The sequence below is a fragment of the Pangasianodon hypophthalmus genome, chromosome 23, assembly GCF_027358585.1.
Source record: "Pangasianodon hypophthalmus isolate fPanHyp1 chromosome 23, fPanHyp1.pri, whole genome shotgun sequence".
NCBI lineage: Eukaryota > Metazoa > Chordata > Actinopteri > Siluriformes > Pangasiidae > Pangasianodon > Pangasianodon hypophthalmus.
This window is the reverse complement of record NC_069732.1, coordinates 10,119,647-10,144,036: the sequence shown is the minus strand read 5'-3', so window position 1 is coordinate 10,144,036 and position 24,390 is coordinate 10,119,647. Positions and strand designations below refer to the sequence as shown.

Below are 24,390 nucleotides of genomic sequence, written 5' to 3'. Positions count from 1 at the left end.
GAGAGTGATTTTATTTACAATAACAAGTCAAATAAACCTCTTCAATAACTTAAAAAGAAAAACCCATGTGGACCCTGTGGGAACTTTGGCTGGCTCTGTTCAGAGTGCCATATAAATAGATACCCATCAGGATTTCATGTTGCTGCCTGCACAGCACACAGCTGTCTCTGAGCTGGTGTAAATTGAGTATGAGTGCTCTCTTCTCATTCAATCCTGCTAAAAATGGCTGAATGGAAACGTCAAATTATTGGAGCCACCAGCATGTTAGAAAACGCACGCACATTGGGGTTGCATATCCAATGGCAAATTCAGCTGTACTGGAAGCAGTATGGCTGCTTTTACTTTGTAGCTTGTTGTGTTATCTATGGACAACGAACCTCTTTCTAGTGAGTATGTTGCATGTTATATTAAGCTGCATATGTGGGGCGCTGAAATAAAATATTATTTCCATAGAATCTACTGCATTAATGCCCCTCAAGGCTTGCATTTCTTCTCTGAATAAAAGGCACTGATAGTCTACAGATAAATTGTCACTAACTAGTTGCAATGCTACTAGTTTAAAGAAATCTGCGACAAAATTTTGTTATGGAAATACCTTCCGAGCAGAGAACTCTTTACTTTTAAACATTTGTGCTTAATGAAGTGTACAGACAAGTTTTCCATGCAAACCTTCCAGGCAATTCCATCGCGTCCTCGTCAGACAAAAATCTCCATGAGCCCTGCTCTGATGGATCTCCGTCAGGTCACCAATCTGCACTCAGCAGGCTCAGGGTGAACCGAGCTGCATCATAAAGAATTTGTCCTGAAGAAATATTCTACAGATCTCTGCTCCAGAAACCCCCCGATCTCCACGTGATCAGAACCCAAAATCATTACACACTCTTCCAAAAGAAATTTAATGGTTAGGGAATACTCAACAGCATGGAGACTTCATAACAGCTCATTTTTCTTTTTTGAAAGGGCATGACCATGACTTGTCTCACTTTCCGTAAAGGAAACAGTGACACCAAATGTTACACAGCCTGATACAGTTGCCTCTCTAATAAATTCTGAAGAGATAGATTTGGACTTTTTCTTTAAAATAATGGCTTTTCACAGGAGCACAAATACAGATTATGTACCCTCTCAATGTGAATACTACTAATATACTAAAATATTAATAATACTAATAATAACATACTAAAGCCCTTAACTAAAAACAATACTAGTACATATCAGATGAGATGATCTGCAACAGATAGCTGTAGTCTCTTGTATGTCCTTTTAAAAAGTCACACCTTTTCAAATATGCCTTCTGTAGTTGATTATTTATTTATTAAGTTACTTTTTTACTTATTCGATGTATTTATTCCTTCTTCTTCCTCTTCTTCTTCTTCTTCTACTATTACTACTACTTATTAGGTTGCATGGTGGCACAGCAAATAGAGCCACAGCAAAAAAAAAAAAAAAAAAAAAGGGAAAAAAAAGAAAGAAAAAAGCCCCAGCAATGTTTTTCCAATATTCAGCTGTCTAGTTTTGGTGAGCCGGTGCCAGATGTAACCTCAGAGTCCTGTTCTTGGCTGACAGGAGTGGAACCCAACGTGGTCTTCTGCCGTTGTATCCCATCTGCCTCAGGGTTTGACGTGTTGTGTGTTCTGAGATTCTTTTCTGCTCACCACAGTTGTGTTGTGCATAGAGTGAAGAGTGAATATTTGAGTTACCATAGCCTTGCTGACAGCTCTCATCAAAAAAAGTGTTTCCGCCCACGGTACTGCCGCTTGGTGGATGTTTTTTGGGGTTTTTTTTTTTTTGCACCATTCTGTGTAAACTCTAGAAACTGTTGTGTATGATATTCCCAGGAAATCAGCAGCTTCTGAAATACTCAACCCATATCAGCCCATGTGGCACCAACAACCATGAAAGGTCAAAGTCACTGAAATCACATTTTCCCCCATTTTGATGACTGATGTGACCATCAGGTGACTCTCTTGACCTGTAGCTGCATGATTTTACACATTGTGCTGCTGCCACATGATTGGCTGGTTGGATAATTGTATCAGTGAGCCAGTGTTCTATTAAAATCCTACACTACATGGCCAAAAGTGTGTGGACATCTGACCATAACACTTAAGTGTGCTTGTTGAATTTCCCATTCCAGATTTAGTCCCTCCTTTGCTGTTATAATAACCTCATCTCTTCTGGTAAGGACTTCCATTAGATTTGGAGTGTGGCTGTGGGGACTTGCCCATTTAGCCACAAGAGCATTAGTGAGGTCAGGCAGTGATATTGGGCAAGAAGGCCTGGTGTGCAGTCAGTACAACCATGTCCTATTGAACCTTGCTTTGTGCACAGGGCATTGGCACACTGGAACATGTTTGGGCCCCTTAGTTCCAGTGGAGGGAAACTGTAATACAACATACAGCATACAAAGTCATTCTATATAATTGTGTGCTTCCAACTTTGTGGCAACAGTTAGGGGAAGATCCACATATGGGTGTGATGGTGGGGTGTCCACATACTTTTGGCCATATAGTGTATTTTAAAGTCATTTCCACCAGAGGAACAAACCTGAAGAACCATTTAACATGTGAGATTTTTTTTTCTAAGTAATGTGTAGCAATGTTCAAATATTCTGCCTTTGAGGTATGCAACATGAAGGACCAGTAGGTGGAGCTAGACATTTAACCAGGGACCTTGTTTGTTTTTCTACATATAATATCTCAGAATTCAAACATAAAACTTAACAGGCAGCTCTGTAGTTACTTCACAGGTAGCAACAAAGGTTTGTTGACTTACCACAAGTAGTGGCATTTATTAGCTACTGACTAATAATGTTTGTCAAGAGCTGTATGTGTTGTGCTAATTTCGGACAACTGTCAGAGTGTGTTTTATGTGGCAGATGAAATATTCATCTGAGGTTGTTAGCAATTGACAGGACAGCATGAGAATGCTCTAGAGAAACTGCCTCCATCCACAGCAATAATACAAATACACCGATCCAAAAAGCCTCACAATAATCAAAGCTGATGTATAAGCTTGCTCAATGGACACTGCTTAATACAGCTGTAGACACCTACAGCCAAAAATATCAAAATATTTCAGAAAACATAACAGAATCTGGAGTCACTATTGGATCTAACAAGCCCCACTGATGATCCAGTATGCATCTGTTATATTTAGGTTTGTCTGGGCTCATAATGTTATTGCAGCTGACCTCAGCTGGACTGTCAAATAAAGATTGCCCCAAACAGCAGCATCAGAGAATAATTTTAGTGGCTTGGTGTCAGTTTTGTCAGAAACAGTTTTCATTTGATCCTTGACAGGATCACGAGGACGATTCTGCTGTTATGGCTGAGCCTTTGAGAGGAGAAGAGTAATGACAGAGGGTCGCAGCGTCAGGCCTGGAGCACAGACATTCTGACTCGCCATTATTTACACTTCAGGGAATAATAGTCTGTGTCATATAAACACATCACATTCTGATTGGGGAATAAGTGCATGAGGAAAGAGCACATGACTATGACAAGAGATTATTAGAAAGAGACAATTTTGTACCTTACATGCCTTAGAGAGTAGTTTACACGTGAGGACATTAAACAAACGGTAAAAGTCAATAGTAAAAATTGTTAAATGTATATTTTCAGGTCAACATCAGCATGCTAACACACTGTGAGAGCATATTTTTTAAAGGAATACACCAGTGCTTTTCAATCTAATCCCTATCCTTACAAAAAAAAATCACAAGATTTGTGGTTTTGAGACACTTCATAGATTATGTTTCACATATTTTTTACACGTAGTGAACTTTTCACATGGAATGATTATGATTATTCTCCAAATGAGTAATTTATTTTTCACGTGTGATCATATATTATTCATGTGACTTATGACTTATGTGACTCTCATGTGAGTTTAATTCAGACATACAGTATGTTTAATTCAGGGCTTATCATACAATTTCAGTACATAACATGGTGAAATGCACCTTCACATGTTTTTTTCCCACGATCACATGTTACTCACAAAATCACATGTGAAAAACATAAGATCACATGAAATGTATGTGATCTTTCTGTTTGATTGCCATGGACCATTTTCCTGGTCTTAGAGAAAAAGGTAAAATCTGCTCATTCAAAATAAAAGTATAATGGAAGTCTATGGTCACTTGTAAAATTTCAGCATTAACATTTAAATTATAAATACAGTATATTATATTCAAAATGTGAATTTAAAATTAAAACGAAAGGTTTTATCATGGAGTGTTAGCTATCCATCAACTATCCATCACTGGAGCAATACAGTACAAAGTAATTCTGCTTATTTAATCCTTCCCAGAGATTTTGTGGTATTCATGTGTGAACAGGCCAAAATTGAAGCACGTCCCTGTTTACTTTATCCTGCATTTACTACATTAGTAATGCAACATGACAAATTCTTCCCATCTTCAAAAGCATGAATTGTACAGATTTTGAACTTAATTCCAAATGCTGTTCTTTGGAGTGAAGAAACAATGAAAGCCTTTTAGAAAAAAAGCTTTCATATAAACAGTTATTGACACACCAATTAGACTCCATTAGAATTCCATTATAAGTGAGTTTGAGTAAACATGTTTTTCTTTTTTTCCCCTTTGTACAGGGAAACCTGTTGTAATTGGATGTACACTATAGATGCAGTGGAGATTGAGATTATGTGGAAAAACTCGTATTATTCCTTTAAGGTGTGTGATTGTTTTTAGGTTCAATCAACACACTAAATGAACATCTTGGCATGTTCAGTGATAATGGTCCCCTGCACTTGGTCATGTCACTGAGGCATATGGGAAGGATGTTTATAGCCTTGTGCAACAGGCTGTGAGGTCTTTTAAAATGAGGTGTGATAACTGCTCAGTGTGTTCCAGCTCATTCTCTGTGCTTAAAAAAGCTCAGACATATCTACCTCTGTCACTGCACTGTCAAACACACAGGCATCAGCCAGCTGCCCCTCTCCAGCTTTATGTACTCACATTCTCTTCATGTAACCACAAGATTTCTTCTGCCTCAAAGAACAACCTAATTATCTGTACTGTCCTGACAGATGGGCTAGTTTGTAGAGATGATCATCAGCAATGAGAGGTCAAATTCCATAATTACCCCTTAACCCTCCACCACCAACCTCCCCCCCCCCCACACACGCACAGTCTCTCCTCCATTTCATTGATGTAAGACAGAGAAAGTGCAAGTCAGTTTGTACTGGGATCTTTTCTACCAGCTAGCATCAGGATCTGCTGCCTCCTCCCAGTATGCTACCATGTCCCCAGTCTGTCAGTCTGGGTGCGAGGCAGGAATACACCCCGGGCGGGACACCAGTCCATCGCAGAGCTCCATGCACACACACATTCACACCATCATTTGCACCTAGGGGCAATTTGGAGTAGCCAGTTTACCTACTGGCATCTTTTGAACTAATATCTTTCTGACTAGCAACCTAATAGCATACATTCATTGTTTGCCTTCTTCATGTTGTTCTAAGGGTATACAAACATTTGCGTTTGACTGGATGTTGACTGACGAAAAAAATTATTAGTAGCAAACAGCTGGATGTCTATTATGTGACATCATTTAAAATCAAGCTTTGGTCCTGTGCCCTGGTCTTGCCTAAAATTAATGCATAGACCTGAGACAGACAGGCTATATATACACACACACACACACACACACAAAGACCAGAACCCAAAATAACTGAATCACGGTTTCTAACCTTGTAATGATGGTTTGCAATCAAATTAAGAAGAGTCAAACCCTGCACCAGGCCCAATCAATAATACTAAATGCTAATGAAATTCAAGGAAAATGATTCATGATCATCTTCGTTTGATAAAGTGCTGCAATGAGTTCCAAAATAATTCACTGTTGAGAGGACAAACAGTGTGATAATCCCGAAATTCTGCCTCAGCATCAGTCTATTAAAATGCACCAAATACCTCACATGCTATCAGGAGCTGTAATCTAAAGAGAGTTTGACTGAAAAGGAGTTGAGTTATACACCTCGGATCAGACGTCTCACTAAAACCCATGTTCCATAAATCTGTTCCTTCTATCAAGGGGAACTGAATCTGCTTATTTGACAATTTTCCCGTATGCTAACACTATTTATGAGCATTGCATTCTGCCTGCAGTCTCTGCTCAACTCAGAGCGAACAAACACCATCAGCATTTCTATAAAAATGAACAGTCTGTCTGAGAGATATTCGACTTACTCCCTATATATTTAAATTGTATCAGCCATCCGGTCCTGCTGTGCATGGCAGCTGTAAAAAGTTGTACAAGTAAAAGCTGAACTAAATAGGAAAGTTAAATCAGCAAATGAACCGTTTAAAGACAAGGATACCTAATGTGAAAACTACAACAAATTTTATTTTGATTCAGTTAAGATGATCAGCAATATGACTTCTAAATAAATTTGGACAGCACCACTGATGCTAATACACACAGACATAAAGTCCATTGATCAGATTTATCTTGTGCAACTGGAGTGTGCTTTAAATACAAACAGCGCAACGGTGTGATATTAACGTGAGCTGTCATTAAGTCAAACAGACAAACCTCAGTGCTTTAGCTGGAAAGAACTGAAACACACTGCGGTGCCACAATTCTGAGTGGTTCTGTTCACTAAAGTTTACTTTTAGCAAAGAAAAAAAGCAACACTAAAGTGTATATTTTTGCTGTCAATCCACTTTTCATCAAACTCCAACAATTCCTGGCCGTTGGACAGCATCACAAAACCATGCAGCTCGACCACTGAAAGAGCAATACTGACAGTAAATGATTTACAAATAAGTACAAAATAAATGCAAAACTGAACAATAAATCAGTTTTTGATAATAATCCTATCAGCAAAAAGTAATCTGATAATCTGAAAAAACAACTCCAGGTCTGTGGAGAATAGCAACCCCCATAGCAATCATATACAAGGTACAAGGTATATACAAGATATATATATATAAGGTATATACAAGATATATATATATATATATATATATATATATATATATATATATATATATATACATTTTGTATACATATATATACAAGGTATATACAAGCATGTATTGTTGAGTACAAATGTTTGCATATAACTAGAACAATATGACAAACACAAAGACATTTAGTTTGTAGCAACAATAGATATTATACTTTATATAAAGCTTTGTATATTATGTATACTTTGTGTGTTATACTTTACTTTTTTTTCATCATCATAAGCAACAGAAGTGGTGAAGTTGTGTATGCTAAGTTGTTAATAGTGAAAAAGTTAAAAATGATATCAGTATCAATCAACAAAAATTTCCATTTCCGAAAGTGATATAAATATTCTCTCATAGCTTGTAAAAATGTATCCAACCTCTTTTGTTTTCTTCTTCTGAGCAGACTTCTGAGCCAGGCCGGGTTCAGCTCATGAAATGTTCGAAAGAATTTAATGGGTTAAATGAGCTGTAAAATGCCCATCAATATTTGTGCCTCTAAAACTTATTACATAGTAGTCAATTATTTATAACAATACAATAGACAGTATTATACGTCAGAGTTGTGTAGTGTGGCAGTCAAGTGAATGTGGACTTTTCTGTATGTGATGCAACACAACAACTATTCATTGTTATGACAGCTTTAAAGTTGTGATGATGATCCTCCTGAGTTGTAAAAATTGAGATATGTGAAAACTATCATATGTTCTGATAAGGTTATGATAGAAGTAAAGTATAATAACGGCAAATATTCAGCTATAAAACACTTCACCCATATATACTATCTATAATATACTATCTAAAGTTCACATACTCTCTCAGAAGCCCTCAGTAGTTTGCCATCCAAGCATGGTTCATTTACTGGTTGATGAATGTTGTGCTTTTGTACACTAATCTTTCTGGAGTACTAGTTTGGATGTGGTCCGTTTACTTGGCCACAGATTCAGCTGCCCTGCTCAGGGGAAGTGTTCCCACGTCACCTGATACTCGTGACTCAGAGGAAACTCACATGCACTGAGTGCTTGTTTTACACTCGAGTTGGTTACACAGCAACAGCACTGTGCAAACGTGTCACTTGTCACAGGATTTCTCCTCTCTGCTCAGCAGTCTAACCAGAAATGGTGGAACGTTATTAATTTTTACCTGCGTTTCATTGCTTTCACTGCAGGAAACAGGACAATTGCTTCCAGCTACTGTGGAAGCAGTGAGCAGTATGCAGTGAAGAAACTGGATTATAACAGTCTCAGAGGAAGTCACACACCCAGGACCTCAGGAACACCCTGAATGCTTCTAGATATTGCGGTCAATCTCAATTGAATTAAAGGACATCTCACTTCAGCAGTCTGTCTCCACTGAATTACATTATTTTAGAGAGAGCAGGTACAAGGAATAAAAAGACACAAAGCACAAAATAACTGTCATTCTTCATTGATACAGTTTGACCAAAACCATATAAACACACACACTTGTAATGTTTTAAAACAGGGAAAATGTCACCTAACAAATTCAGTATTTCAATTCAGTGATGAGATGCTGTGTGATGATGTGCAATTGAGTGCAAATGTTTGCCTAAACCTAGGACAAAATGAATACAAGCAAATTTAATAAAAAAAAAAAAATCAAAATGAGATCAGTTCTGTAAAAGTTTACATTTCTGAATGTGATATAAATATTCTTTAATAACTTGTTCGCCCACTCTTTCCCTTTATAACTGGATCCAACCGCTCTTGTCTTCAGATCCTCTTCAGGCTTCGGATCCTCACAGGCGTAATTTTCACCCACATTCTACTTGACATCTAGAATGGCATGGTGGTGCAGCGGGGAGCATTTCCACCTCACAGCTCCAGGGTCCCTGGTTTGATCCTGAGCCTGTGGCTGGGTTTGGGCTCACTGTTTGAACATGTTCTTCCCATCTCTGTCTAGGTTTCCTCTTTTTTCCTCCCACCTCCCAAAAAACAGACCAGTAGGTGGATTGGTTACACTAAATCTCCCTGAGGTGTGAATGTCTGTGTCCATGGTGCCCTGCGATGAACTGGTGCCCCATCCAGGGTGTGTTCCTGCCTCACACCCAGTGTTCCCAGTATAGGCTCTGGATCCACCCTGACCATGACCAGGATAAGATGGTTACTGAAAATGAGTGTGATCTCTGTTCTAACTCAGATTGCTTCAGTCTTTGCTTAGTTTTCATGAAATTTCTCTGCCAGATGCTTTTTTTTATTATTATTTCATCATTTGACTTTCTTCAAATAAAGTTTGGAGACCAAGAGGGTTTACTTCATTCTATTTTTTTTTTTTTGAAAAATATTTTTTCACTTTGCCTTGTGTTATGCATTGTTGTTTTTGCTATGCTGCTGAAAAGAAAAAAATACAAACCATGTCTCCACTACAAATACCATTACAAACCATCAAATACCATTACAAATACCATTACAAACCATACTGGTCCTCAATGGTGTCCACTAGAAATAACAATTTGCCACCAATAGAAGGCAACAAATTACCAATAGAGACCCACAGGGACCATTACAGGTTCCATTAAAACCAATACAATTCCCATTATAACCATTAAAACCATTACAAACTCTGTGAGAGTTTCTGTTGTGTTTTCAGCAGGGTAAAACCTGCTTTTGTTGATTAGCAACACAATTAGCCTGTGTCACTGTGGGCTAAAGTAACATGCTAAACACTTGCTCCCTGTTAACTTTTTTTTAAATTTATTTTTATTTATTATTATTATTTTTTTTTTACTCCATTTACACTTCTCTAGCTCTTGTGGTGTTTTATGAGTCAGAAACAAACACTTGCTATTCTCAGTTCATTTATTTTAGAAAGTTGTGAGAAGCAGCCAACTCTTAGTCCGTGTTAGCCAGCCGTGTTTCCCTCTCAGTGTTTCTGCGCCCACCCACTCCTCTCCTGTGTGTGTGTGTGTGTGTGTGTGTGTGTGTGTGTGTGTTACAGTGTGTCCCGTTTAGCCTGCCTACTCTCTGTAGCTGCTCCAGCCACTACATGGGGAAGGACAGGCAGCTGGGAGGCGGTATTGCCGAATAGCGTACAACCCCTGGCGCGAGATATTCAGTGTACAAGAAATCGCCGCGCCGTTGAACGCACTCTTGATTTTCCTAAAGCCTGCATTAGCTGAGAAACTAGCCGGGAATGGCTTCGTCTCCGTGCGGCGGCGGCAACTTTGACTGCGGACTCGAAATCAAAACTCGGTCGGTGGAGCAAACCCTCATCCCTCTGGTGTCTCAGGTGAGTTTTCTGAGAGGAAAGTCAACACAAACCATTAGAAAGAAAGTGACTGAGAGAGTGAGTGAGAGAGAGGTCTGTCACGGTGTGGTGTTACTTACTTTGCGTTTATTTCACGCAAAGTTTACGTATTGGCCGCTTGTTTCGGTGTTTTCGTTTTAAAACGCGACTAAGTGAGGCGCAAAGCAGTGTGTGGGAAAGACATTTAGCGCTGTGTTGTCGCGGGGTGAAGCTGTGGGAACTCACCTCTGTTCAAACTGTCTGACCACAGTGTTCACATGGAGCTGTTTTATTGCCATGTCACTTGCCTGGCTGTGTGTTCAGGCTGTGTGTCTAGTCTGTGTGTGTGTTCAGGCTGTGTGTCTAGTCTGTGTGTGTGTTCAGGCTGTGTGTCTAGTCTGTGTGTGTGTGTTCAGACTGTGTGTTCAGGCTGTGTGTCCAGGCTGCGTGCTCAGGCAGTGTGTCTAGTCTGTGTGTTCAGTCTATGTGCTCAGGCAGTGTGTCTAGTCTGTGTGTTCAGTCTGTGTGCTCAGGCAGTGTGTCCAGGCTGTGTGTTCAGTCTGTGTGTGTAGGCTGTGTGTGTGTGTCCAGGCTGTGTGTGCGTGTCCAGGCTGCGTGTGTCCAGGCTGCGTGTCCCCAGGCTGTGTGTTAAGGCTGTGTGTGTCCAGGCTGCGTGTCCAGGCTGCGTGTCCAGGCTGTGTGTTAAGGCTGTGTGTGCGTGTCCAGGCTGCGTGTCCAGGCTGTGTGTTAAGGCTGTGTGTGTCCAGGCTGCGTGTTAAGGCTGTGTGTGTCCAGGCTGCGTGTCCCCAGGCTGTGTGTTAAGGCTGTGTGTCCCCAGGCTGTGTGTTAAGGCTGTGTGTGTCCAGGCTGCGTGTTAAGGCTGTGTGTGTCCAGGCTGCGTGTCAAGGCTGTGTGTGTCCAGGCTGCGTGTCCAGGCTGCGTGCTCAGGCTGCGTGCTCAGGCTGTGTGTCCAGGCTGCGTGTCCAGGCTGCATGCTCAGGCCGCGTGTTCAGGCTGTGTGTTCAGTGCAGTTAGAAAGCACAGCGCTCGTGTTTCACTTCACTGCTGTGCGCGCGCTCTTACTTTCTCCATGTAGAGAACTTCTATAGCTGACTGCTAACAGCCTCACACTGTTTACTCTTCCCCAGGGGCTCTGCTTCTCAGTGCTAGCTGTCTTCCTACAGGAGCTCCACTTCCAACATTCTCTGAAAACATAAACCCTCTATTATAGGGTTTTCCCAGTGGGACAAACCAAAGATTTATTTTTTTTAAAGGATGGAACCTTGTTTTCTAATAGAGCAATTTTTGAAGGTCCAGTTATGAAATTGCTCGCTTACAAAGATCCAGAGAAGCAACTCCCATGACTGAATGGTGACATTAATGACTTTTTAATGCTCAAAGTGAAATGGTTGTTTCACAGCTTTTACCTGTTTTTAGAGTTATGGTCATCAGTATGATAGTATATAAAAATAATTTTGGAGATATTCATGTTTTTATTGTATGGTACATGACTTCCAGAGGCAAAGAAGAGAGAAAAATATTTTGATGATTCATCCTGTACTAGTCTTGTGATCATCCAATTAAACGCTTTATAGAATAAAGCGGCGTGTATTGTACTTACAGCTGGTTAGCAGCAGACAGGATTCGTCTGTACATCTTCTTGCACGATATTTCCTTTTGCACCCATGCCATAGCTGAGGAAAAAATGCTGGTTAGTTGGAGTTGGTTGGAATTTGTCGAAATAATTTAGTGGGTCCACATCCAGACCACGGTCCACCAGTTAATATAGAGAACAGCGTATCAGCAAAATCTATAAGGACGGTAGGGAAAGTAAGATCTTTAAGGGTTCTTCAGATGGTCAAACTATAGAACCCTTTTAAGCTGCCACATGGAACCTTTTTCCCTAGTGCAAGGATAACTCTATATCACACTATATAGGTTAACATCCTTTTACGTAATTGTGCACATGGGCCGCTTTGTGGTTTAACAACACCGCTAAAACAGTCTCGCTTTATGTCTGAAATGGTGCCCTACTCCCTATTCCGTACAAATGCCAGAGTACACTCTGTGTAGTCCTTCACCTTGAGGGTACATCATTTGGACACTAACTTATTGCTGTGTCTTGTGGGATTTCCTAAGTGCACTGGATGCTCTGCATTACGTTTTCACACGAGACTACAAAATGGCATAACTCCCAAAATAGCACACTATGCAGTGGATAGTGTGGATTCAACAGGACATACAGCTTGGTGCTTGAATTACTTGCTCTGTGACTCTGTAAAGGTCATTAGCATTGATGGTGAGTGTGATGGGGCTAAAAGGTCAGTGATAGAGGCTTGCCAATCGTCTATTCACGTACCGCAAGAAAGGAGGAACCCTTTCAGTGTTTCAGAGCCTTGTGGAGCTCAGACAATAAGGTTGGCCTGATCATAACCCTCCCCCTTTCTGGGGATTTTGCTCTGTTTCTTGGAGCTCATTTCAGATGTATGTGTGCAGAGCTCCAATAAGAGACTGGTAAAAACCAGTAACTGCCTGCATACTATCACAATAAATCATGCAGAATGAAAGGGAATGGATGATGCATCATTATTGTAACAGCATCTGTAGATCACATTACAGAAATTCTCCAAACTGCTAGATCACCAGCAATAAACACAAGCGGAGACAAACTGACGTATCTGCTTATTCAGGAGGCCTTTGGTTAAAACTGTAGGTGCTTAATAGTAAATAACCAGCTTGTGGCTGAAGGTTTGTGAGCAAAACAGTTGTTTTCCTTCTTCTTGTAATTGAAGTTTCCTTCAGTCAAGCGTTTCTTTTTCAGCGCTCCCTATAGCGAATATATAGCAGCGGTAGTGATTTCATCCTGGGCAACGAGTAAATAATCTGTGTAAATACAAGAGCGTGTGTCACGGTTCAGCGTAGATGCTGTGAGATGCTGTCTGAGTGTGTGAGGGGGGTGCACTGATAAACCAGGGAGGAAATGAAGTGAGAAGTATGTGTGTGTGTGTGTTTGTGTGGGTGGGTGGGTGTGTGTGTTTGCTCATTTGGAGGGATGTGCTGTTCGTGCTGATCTTCTCCCCCTCTGTTATCAGCCTCACTCCCGCGGCTGTGTAATAATCATGCCTTTAGACTCCGAGACCACACGCTCGACCAAATTTGCTTTCCTGCCTGCCTGCTTCAGCTTCAGATCTGTGCTAGATCATTGCCGATGCCCATGTCCATTGCCTAAAAGTCGAATCTGTGATTAAATCAGGACACCTTTTGTAATATTTGGAGATGTTCTCATTTACTTTAATAAGAGCTCTACTCAGAAGAGAAACTCTGGTTTCTATGGTGCCCCCGGCTCTTTAAAGAGATTTCAAAAAATATTATCCAAGCAAGCAGGACAAGGAGTCTCTACTTTCCTGTCAATCATGTCCTCTGTCATGTTAGTGCCCTCTCACCCCCCAGCCCCAAAGCTTACACTAATAATAGTGCTTTTCACTGAACAGCAGAGCTCAGCACAGATGCAAACCGCAGACCATCATTCTGAAGATTTTTGAGCCAGAAGGGAAAAGGGGTGGATAAATCAATAACCCATGTGCCCAGAACAAGACGATTACGTGTCCGGACTATCCATTTTTTAATGTATGTTTAAACAAAATGTGCTTCACGGTAGAGCAGTGCAGCTTAATGATGTAACTATAGAGCAAGTTACTCGTCCTGAATCCTACTTGTCGGTTGCACTGCACAAATATTGACTTTAATTAGGTGGATGAATCGGCTTGCATGGATGATGCACACTCTTTTCAAAATCAGGAACATGCAGGTGTATGGAAACGCTGGCAAAGTGTGGCCTAACACATAGTGACCTTGCGGTCAAGAAAAAATAAAGACGTTTTTACTTGAAGTGAAGAGAAGACACCACACTCAGAGGCAAACTTTTCCCAAAAATTTTCCAACAACTTTTCAAACACGACGTGCTACCTCATACATTCTTCTGACATTAAAAGCATAATGACTACAGCCTACATGGGCAATAATATGCTTAACTAGCTGACTAGCCTGTCATACTGTATTACATTATGTCAGCTAAGATTTTTTTAGCCTAGTCAGTTAGAAGAGAAGCTATTCCACCCAAACATTAAACGGGATGTCTGTGTGACTGTTTGATCAGTTGATGGTCTGCACCATTTTTAGCTCCACCCATATGTCCCGTAAGAAGGGTAGCCAAATTCAGCCCGGCTCTTATGGCACGACTCGCTTGGCGGTGGAAACACTGTCAATGTGGAGGATTGTAGGCAATTTGCTGAGCCGTCTGGTGCAAAAATGCTGTTACCTTCACATGTTCTATCCGTGCTTGTGCTTTCGGGGTTTTATATGGATATTTTTGTTTTCCTCTGCAATTTGGCCTCCCATCCACATGAAAACTGTGCTTTTGGTTACTGAAAATAAAGCTTTTTTGTAAACACCCTCAGAAGAAGAGAGATTTTAAAAATCTATTTTCATTGTTTTCCTGTGGATGGGAAAAACGTGTGATTTTGTTTTTTTAAAACGCTGACATCAGAACTTCAACCTGCATCAGCCTATTATGGATGTGCTAGAACTTGGATTATCATGGCTGCTGACCAGGATGTTACTTTGTGGTCTGTACTTTCTTATTTGATAACATGTCTACAATTTAATGTTGATTTGCTGAATTATTCCACCCTCATGCAGAGATATCAGAATACGATACACATCGTACTGCTGCATTGCTCCAGCTGGACAAATCGCACCGCAAGTGTAGCTTTTGGATAAGACCCGAGTGAACACTTTGTAATTAAGTGTATTCTTTAGCACTAGTTCCGTTTCGTCATTAGATGACACATAGGAATCCTTGTGTTTGTCATTTTTCATTTTAGAACTTTTGGCCATGGTGAATTTTTTTTTCTTTTTTCCATATCTTGCCTTCTCTACCGCACGATACACATGCTCTTAATGTTATTCTTGAGGCGTCTGAAATAACAGTTTACGAATGACTGTTGTTTTCATATTGTTTCTGTGGGAACGGGGATGTGTTTTCGAAAATGGGTAAAAACTACATTTTCAGAAATATCCATATACATGTGGACGAGGCCTGAGAGGATTTTGTGTGTTTCGATTTTGAGTTTCAAAACCAGCTAGCTTCAGCTTACATCTACCAAAATCACTTTACTTTAGCTTTAAATAGCTTTTAGAGAACTCTCACAACTGGTACACAATTGTTCCAGACTGTACACAGTGGTTCAGCCTGCCTTAGGAGCAGCTGATTTGTTTCTTTTTCATGTCATTCACTCTTTCTGACCATTTGAAACATCCCTAACTTATGTTAGTCTGTAGTGGCTCTCACTCACTCTCAAGGCCTTTCCTCTGTGAATATTAATTTAGCTCGCTGTGCCTGTGTTGCACGATCTCGGATCTTGAGCCAGGACAGGACTTGTGAAGCTTCTGCTGAGTCTTTGATCTGATCAGCCCAATTTTTAAATCCTGTGAAAAGAAAGGCTCATTATTACATATTTGTGCTGGCTCTGTCTTTTGTTTCTGCCAAGCTGAGCACTTTTTCCCTCCCAAAAAAAAAAAAAAAAAGATTTACAGCTATAATTGGACTGAGAGTTCTTTTTCTTTCTCACGTTATGTCGAGTTTTCATGCTTTTGTGAATTCTGTGCCTCTCACACTTCCGTAAATTAAACCATTATTAGGTTGTGAAAATGTGGGAGTTGCGCGTATTCAGTTGAGCACACAATCTGACAAATGCAAAGTCTCAGTTACACAGTAAAGGGGATCTTTTCACAAAGTAGCTTACACAAAAGTTCTTCTAATGTACCACTGTGCGCTCCTGGCAGGGAGACATGTTTGATATTTCAGTTAAATACAGAATCTAGAATTTCTGTAATGCTAAGTTAATTACAGGTTGTAGGAAAGACAGCAGGACAGAGCGGTGAACTAACTGCAGAAAGAATAGACAGCATGCTTCCTTTGGTGATGAAAAAATCAGAGCTGTGTGTGTAAACCACAAGGGATTACAATGCTAAGTACCTTCCGGTGCTAGAACAACATAGGCATCACGTATGGTGTGTAGAAGTGTTGGATGTGAGCTATGTGTGTGCTGTTCCCATCGTCATTGTATTTACTTATCCAGCAAAGGCAAAGCCAGAGATGATAAACTCTACAGCCAACTACAACCCAGCCATCCATGTAAAGGCTTACAGAGAGAATTGCATAGAGATATGGGTTAATTGGGCATTTTAGGACATGCATCGCGGACAGAAATAAAGTTCTGTCTGTGTGAATGTTAGTTTTCAGGACACCAGATCCCACAAGCACTGCATTATGTAGTGCAAGTAAAGGAAATATAGTTTATCCATGTGTTATACATTGGGCACATCTCTGACTTGACAGTTCCCACAGAGGCATGTGTTAGCATCTTTTGTTGAAGCAGTCAATTTGTGTCCTGGCCAGCGAATGACTACATCCTCTTCCTTAAATTTTTCTTTTCAGCAGCTGCCAAGAGAGCAGTTACATTGTCGCTAGAAAATGAAAAGGCGATATGGATCTGTTGCCCTTTGCTCACTGATGGAGCCTAACTATAATACATAGTAGTTTCTGGAATGGCGTATCTACGCAATGTGCCAACTATTGGCTGTTTTCAGCAGCATAGCCACCATGAGACTATCACTGAAGACTGAAGTTTGGAAGACGGGATCTCTTGCTCTCATGAATGCAGGGTGTCAGTTATAGAGGCTTTCTAAGCAACATGAATCCAGGCCATGACTTCAGGGCATGACTTTCCTGATTCAGGTCTCTGACTCGCGAGTATAAAGTGTTTGGTGCATTTTTTTGATATTATTTGTCATATTGGAAGAGCTCCAGGCTGTATTTCCATTACACGGGCCTGCAATTTGTCATCAGGCTGGATGATATCTTAATCGGAGCTGTAACATGATCAAGGGTGGACGATTCAGTAGCCCAGGAGTCCAGGACAAGCAGATTTAATGTCTGGGCTATTATTTTATGTTTTTATTCATAGCCCAGTGGACAAGAAGGTTCAACAACCAGAAAAAGATTTTTAAATATCCCACTCATCATTGACTTTCATTTGGTATGGAGCTATGCTTAAACATAACATGCTTTATGGTTTTGTGACACACCTTTATGCAAGTATAGCACAAGCTACTCGTTCTGAATCCCACCACTTGCAGCAGTGTTAAAATCATTTTTACTGGGCAAAAATAATCAGCATGCGCAGATCGGGCCTTTGGAAATACTGATGAAACTGAGCAAAATAAGGTCCGGTGCAAAGCAGTCATATACTCATCTTCTGTATGTAACAGTCACCTTGTGGTAAAACATATCCAAAAAAAAAAGGCTAGCCAGATGCAAGGGCAGAATCACGTAGCCGAAATGTTTTGGCCAACAACGTGCTAACTTTTTGTCGAGGATGCAAACATGATGTTCTACATTAGAAAGCTGGACAGAAGAGGATGGTGAACCCATAGTTGTCATTTCCTTTAGTTTCTATTAATACACTTAGCTAGGTAACTAGCTGGCCATATGGTCATACGTTACATTACATTAGCTACCACTTCAGCATAGTCAGCTGGGATCCTGGGCATCCAGAACAAGGGACTGGGCAGCACATTGGAAGGCTAGCTAATGAATTTATGATTTGTTCCCCCTGTGACGATGAAACTGTCCTTCCTGCTTTTGTGCCATGGCAAAAATCTCTGGGAAATAGCAGGATCCCATTGAGTAGGGCTTTTTTTATGCTAGCTCATAGCTGATTGTGATCTTGGGCCTCCCTGGTAAATACTGTGGGACAATAAAGTTTTCCTAGGGCACAAGTGATCTGCACTCGGTGTGTCCCTGGTTTTTTCATTCCGCTTCACCACCTTTATTAACTCCCTGACATTTCAACTCATCACTGTTTACATTGCATTTGTTAACAAGACAGGAAAATAAAGAGTTCATTTTCTGTCTTTTTTTTCCTCCCAGAATGGACAGGCATGCAGACTATTCATTTGTATCATTCTACAGTGTATACTGGCACAGAGACAGTGCTTGGCTGCAGTTGCTGGGCTTGTGGAATGTGAGGAGTTTGTGACGAATACCCCACTTACCTTACCAGTAATTACAAAAGCCTCATTATTCTCCTGCCAAGGAGGCAGATAGAAATATATAATGGCTAATGCATGTCCTCTGTACACACTACGGATGAAACGGTACATAAAACTCTGCTTTTGGGCTCAGTTTAATCTCTTTAACTTTATCTGTTAAATAATAAATCAATCTGGCTGATTTGAGTTTGTTATACAAGTTAAAAAGTTACACTTGTTATATAAGTGCAGCATTGGAGTGAAAATAGACTTTCCGATTCATTATCAGAAATAAAAGTGCTTTTTTGTTATAAAACAAAATATCTGCATTTCCAGCAAATATCAAATCAACCGTTTATCTATACATCATCAGGAAGTTAAGATTATCAGCATTTCTCATGCAGTTCCAGATCTGCCTGCTGAAACAATGTCCCCAGAAGTGGAACAAACTCACTCTAGGTTTTGATGTTCCAAGGACACAGAGGTTTTATTGTGCAAGTCTGGCAACATTTGGTTACTTGATAGTGTTGGTTCTCTACCATTCAGGTAGATACGATTCCACATGAAGGTTTGTACAGAGTGTCCCAAAAGTCTCTGTGCATAGGAGAAATTAGTACTTTTTAGCACAATATCTTCCAAAATTTTTCATACTTAGTTTATATTATATTATATATTTTTTCAGATAGCCTTTAAGAATGCCTTTGACAAAAGAAGAACGTATTTGAAATCATTCTCATGGCTGGATCGGGAAGCTGTCGCAAGGTTGCGATGGACTTTAACAGGAAACATGGCAAGCATGTCACACACACACACACTGTTGCCAAACTTACTAACAAATTCAAAAAGACTGGAAGTGTTCAGGACCGACCGTGAAGCAGATGTCCACGAGCATCCACTGACGAAGGCACAACCGACGTGCTGGCAAACGTAGTCCCCTATGTATGGCGACTTTTGGGACACGCGGTGTATTATGTAGACAGACACATTTAGATCTTGGAAAAAGTGTTTGTCTGTATCTCTACTGTAACCAGGTTACTAATACTTAACTTGGTTGAATAACCCAGTAAGAAGGGTTACAAAGAACCCTTTTACCTAAGAATGTATGTCCTGTTTTAAAAAAAAAAAAAAAATCACAAGAAGTCAATATGTGCTCCAAAACTGTAGATTTTCTTCGTATATATGCTTCAGTTTTTCAGACGTAACTTCCTTCGCCTTGCTGGTAACTCTGTCCTCATTAGGTTCCGTCTTCCTTGCTTCTTTCATTTGCATTATTGATATTCATTTGCATTATTGTGTTGTGTAATACATAATAATGGTTAAACCATATTTAAACTTCCAAGATTAACTAGTATTGAGTCTTTAACAGCATTTGCTTCATAGGCATGAGTTGTTTTAACACTAGATGAACAGATAGCAGACCAGTGGTTTAGTCCAGGTGAGGTATTGGGTATACTGCGAATAAATTCATTAGAAATCAGTTTACACAAACAGCCTGGTTGAAAAAGTAAGCTCATGCGTACGGCCTTGACTACACGGCTGCAGCATATGTAATGTTAGAACCTGCTGTGAAGGTCTTGGTGAGTTTCTCTTTTTGCTCTTAAGTTACTTGAGTTCCAAATGAGCTTCATTAAACTTACACACATTTAGTATAATGGGTCCGAGCCTCAGGTGATACAGAAAAGTCTTTTCTGTAGACCGTTTTTTTCCCCTCAGAGCTTGAAAGTTAGCTTTTTAGAGAGGTATTTTAAAAGAAAGTTAATCAATTCTTTAGAAGACCCTTTAAATCATACAGTAGTTGAGATGATTGATCTCTTTTTAACTTCTGAAGTCACACCATTGGACTGTGCCCTCTAATTATGTCTTATCACGGTGGAGTTCATCTTGAAACTGTTGAGTGGTAGACAGATATTCGTGTTCTGCACTGCAAAGTAAGAAGTAAGTAGAATTACATTCGGTCTGCGCGTATGAAGGTGTCTCATATTTCAATTAGAATTTATGTTGCATTGTGTGTGTTGTATTGTGTTGTTCTTATAACTCATAAGACGTATTGAGAGGTGTATTTTATGCGCCACAGCCATACAGTTAGGAGGAAGCCAGGTAAATAAAAAGCACGTTTCAGCGTGGTATTGAGGAACCATTTGCTTTCTCTCTGTTTATCTCTCCGTGCTTCCTACTTAAGTCAGATCTAAAAGCTGCCCCTTGTGGTAATTAGTTCCATCAGTCATGTCACACTTGGGCCGACGGGATTAGCCTTGTGCATCGCTCTGCTGGCCATATAAGCACGGATAATGCAAATTCTAAATAATGCTAACATTAGCCATGCACTCAGGAGCTTTGGCTGCTAGGCTGTCGGGTTCCCCAATCCACCTCATGAATATTGATTACTGGCTCTCAGAGCAGGATCCAGCTAGCTGCCAGGAGGCTTTGGATGGGAATCTCTCATGCCTGACTGTCTCCATGCCAGTGTCTGGTGTTTCTTTTTTTTTTTTTATAATCTCTGTAGCAGTGGCTGGCTTGACTGGAAGACATTCTGTCTGCTGTCATGTGCTTTTCAGAGACATACAGGTAGTGAAATTTGGTTGGACAGGACAGCTGGTTTTGCAGATTCAGATCCTCTTGGTGCCATGGACACGAGCTGCTGACAGCTGGGGTTCATGCTGACAGTGAAGGTGCTGGAATGAGACATTTTTACCTCTACTAATGACTTGCAGCGATTATTCCATACTCGCATTGCCACAATTAGCTCCTTTTAAGTTTTACTGTTTATATTCAATTAGTGATTACACCAAAGATGTTCACAAATCACTTTATGTAAAACTGAGTTGAGTCTGCAGGCTCTGAGCTCCAAGTCTGAGACGAGTCTCTTAGCTGCAGGTCCGGGTCGAGTCATGAGTCTCTGTGCCACCAGTCTGAGACGAGGCTCAGAGCCAGTCTTGAGTTGAGTCTCGAATCTCTGAACCGCAAATCCGTGTCAAGTCTCTGAGCTGCTAGTCAGAGTTGAGACTGGAATCTCTGAGTCGCTAGTCTGAGTCGAGTCTGAACTATCTGAGCTAGAAGGTCCCATCAGCGCTTGAGTATTTAGTCATGAAATTTAATTAACATTCAAATCCCTGTAGCATTGTATTACAAGTGAGTAAAACCCTGCCGTATAATTTATAGGGAATACACAGAAGTGCACACTGGATAGAGTACAGCCTTATTCCTGTTTAATCTCAGAAACTACAGAATATCTGAATTACACTGACATTTGATACGCAGTTAATACAAACAGTTCAAGCTGTTAACATGTTGAATAAATGTTAGTGTGTGTGTGTGTGTGTGTGTGTGTGTGTGTGGAGGGTGGTTTGGTGCATTCCTGAGTGCAGTGTGCAGACCATGGTGTGGTCACCATATTCCTCGGTGAGGATCGTGTTACGTTAAGGAAGCCGCGTGTTTCTGTGTGGCCCGGGGATGTCTCCACTAAAAGGGAGAAGGGATTGGGGTCATAGGTTAACCCTTAAGGGCTAAGACCTGGATACACTCTCCATTTCACTGTACTGTGTGACTTATTGCCTACAGGCTTGAACTTCTAAGCACTGTAAATCCACTCTGTATTCTGCCAGTAAATCATGCTCCTGCTTCTTTAGGGTAGTCTCAATAACTTTGAAGTAAACCACTTTTAAGTGATGGCTTTTTATTGAGCCTTTTTGACTGATGTATGTAAGGAGACTGAAGGAAGAATACAAAAGCGTCTGTGGGTTTGGTTCTCCTGGGGTGGGAATGCAGCAAATGTGACATTGCTCTGGGCTTGGTAAGACCTTAAACACTCCTAGACACTAATCATATATACACCTGAAAAATCGTCTCATCAAAGTGATTATAGCTCTCCATTCTGTCAGGATCAATACCTCATTCTCTCAGTTTTCCATTTTTCTTAACAAACAAGGCCACTATGACATACCTGAAATTTCTGTCCGTTGTAATCAATTGCTCAGATAAATGAACAGGAAGATAGTATGGAAATGGAACAAACAATTTTAACAAACACTTTTCCTGCTTAAAATATGTTTTTAATGATTAGGTTAGGAAAGGAAGATCAATCGGGCAATTTCTGTTGTAAATAACAAATTGGTTAGCCAATGCTATTTCTTTTAGTTCTTCAAGACAGTATATACGATCCATTTTTTCCATGCGCTAGAATAGCATGTCATAAGTCTAGTATTTAAAAAACTATATCTGATGCAGTTGTAACAATCCTACTTGCATTAGAGATTTTGAAATTAACTGGTTCCTGATTAACCACAACTAAAATCGAAACCATAGGTCTTTACAGTAAAATTATGTTTTAGAAGCCTGGTAGACAGTGTTGCCCAGAAATTCCTCTCCTGTACATGTCACATGCATGTGAGGTGGTAACTGGCCATTGCTACCTGCCTCCCATCTCTGCCTGTCAAATGAGAGCTAGTGCAGCTGAAATTTGGCCTGATTGTGAAGATCGATCAGCGACAGTGACGGCCGCGTGATCGGGTTAAAATGTGAACAAAACAGTGGCATGTTGCCTGTGTGTCTTTGTGTCTAAGTAAAAGCACGATGCCACTATGAGCCAATTCAGTGGACAGAAAATTGCAAGTGGAGTCAGCCTCACACACGGATCGGTCTACCTTGAGCTAATGTCGGGGCTATACTACAAGATTTATACAGCACTATCCAATGTTGAAAATGTGAGAGAACCCAGATATAAGACCAGATTTATTCCCCCACAAGCTACAAGATTTGCTCCTGAATAAAACATCACAAATGGTTACTCACCAATGGTCCTAATTCTTGGAACCTAAATTTTTGCAGAATTTCTCATTAACAAACATGACTACAGAATGAAACAAACACAGCGGACGTCAAGATCAGAGTCAGTAGTCTCACTATCCTACAGGATTTGGAAATATTCAACATGTTTAATATTTTGAATCTATGTGGCCATGACTGACCTGGACTGACTGGACCAGTTCAGAGGGGTTAAGACTGGATTTTACACAATTTACACCTATAATCGTTTAAGACCAGCCTTAAAATTGACACCTTTTGTGATCATTGGGAGGAGTAAATCAGTTGTGAATTAACCTGATTACATAAAAAGTCATGTCAAGCAGACACTTTTGAGATTTTAAGGACTTCTTTGCTCTCAGGTTCCAAAAGATTGATGAAAAGGTGATAATTATCATTTTTCTTTCTTTTTGTGTCTTGCTGCACTCTCCTTTTAGGGGATAATAGCTCTGGAACATAATTATACAGTGAATGGTGTGTATTGATTTATACTCTAACCGAACATGTAACAAACTGGATCAAAGGAGTAGGACAGTAACTGCCATTGAATGCGCAGAGAAATGAAAAATGACATGCATTCATGAAGCGTAAAAACATGAGCCACTCATGGCCACTGATATCTTTCTTCTTTATAAGGAAATCGGAGTCCAGGCTGTTGTGTTGCTTTGGAGAGAGAGAGAGAGAGAGACAAAATGTTACACTCTCAAAACTCTTTCAATGATTTGGCAAACAGGAGATGTGCACATGCCTAAAACATTTGTTTATCCCTTAAAAAAAAAAAAAAAAATCACAGTCTTTCAGTGAAATAGTGAAATCCATTTCCAAATCCAAGATATTTTTTCCCTTATATGAGGTTGTTCTGGACACTCGTGTCTATGTGTTAGGCATTTCCAGTTTGTCTGTTGTTCCTTCCCAGAGTTTTTATAGCTGCATTAAAAAACAGCAAACTCTTTGTAAAGGACCAGTTTCCCAGAGAGAAGGTGGAACGTATGGCTTTACTGCTGCTACACCCACTGAGTGGAGTCCGAAAAAACAAGCCCGTGGCCCCTCGGGAAAACAAAGGCACAGTGTAAAGACACACGTTACCTGCTCATACGGATGCGAGGTTTTAATATTTTATACTCGCAGTACAGCAACTGCAAAGATTAGACAGAAATGGCTCATTATTTAAAACTATAAGAGACTTCCTGATGGTTAGATAAAATTTTGTAAGAGAGCAGCATCCAGTGATTGGACACTTAGTGCAGTAAAACAGATTTGTGAAATTTCCT

At 40.3% G+C, this 24,390-nt stretch overlaps 1 protein-coding gene across 3 annotated transcripts in view; it reads left to right on the top strand.

Moving 5' to 3' along the window:
- The first annotated feature begins 9,697 nt into the window (after positions 1-9,697).
- ctnnal1 (catenin (cadherin-associated protein), alpha-like 1) overlaps positions 9,698-24,390 on the top strand; it is a 57,973-nt gene continuing 43,280 nt past the window's right edge. Inside the window, exon 1 of one of the 3 annotated variants that reach the window (XM_026930001.3) lies at positions 9,698-10,228. In XM_026930001.3, the coding sequence (XP_026785802.1) occupies positions 10,133-10,228 (96 nt within the window). In that variant the 5' untranslated portion in view covers positions 9,698-10,132. The remainder of the gene's footprint in view (positions 10,229-24,390) is intronic. The other 2 variants (XM_026930000.3, XM_026929999.3) reach the window with 2 other exon arrangements.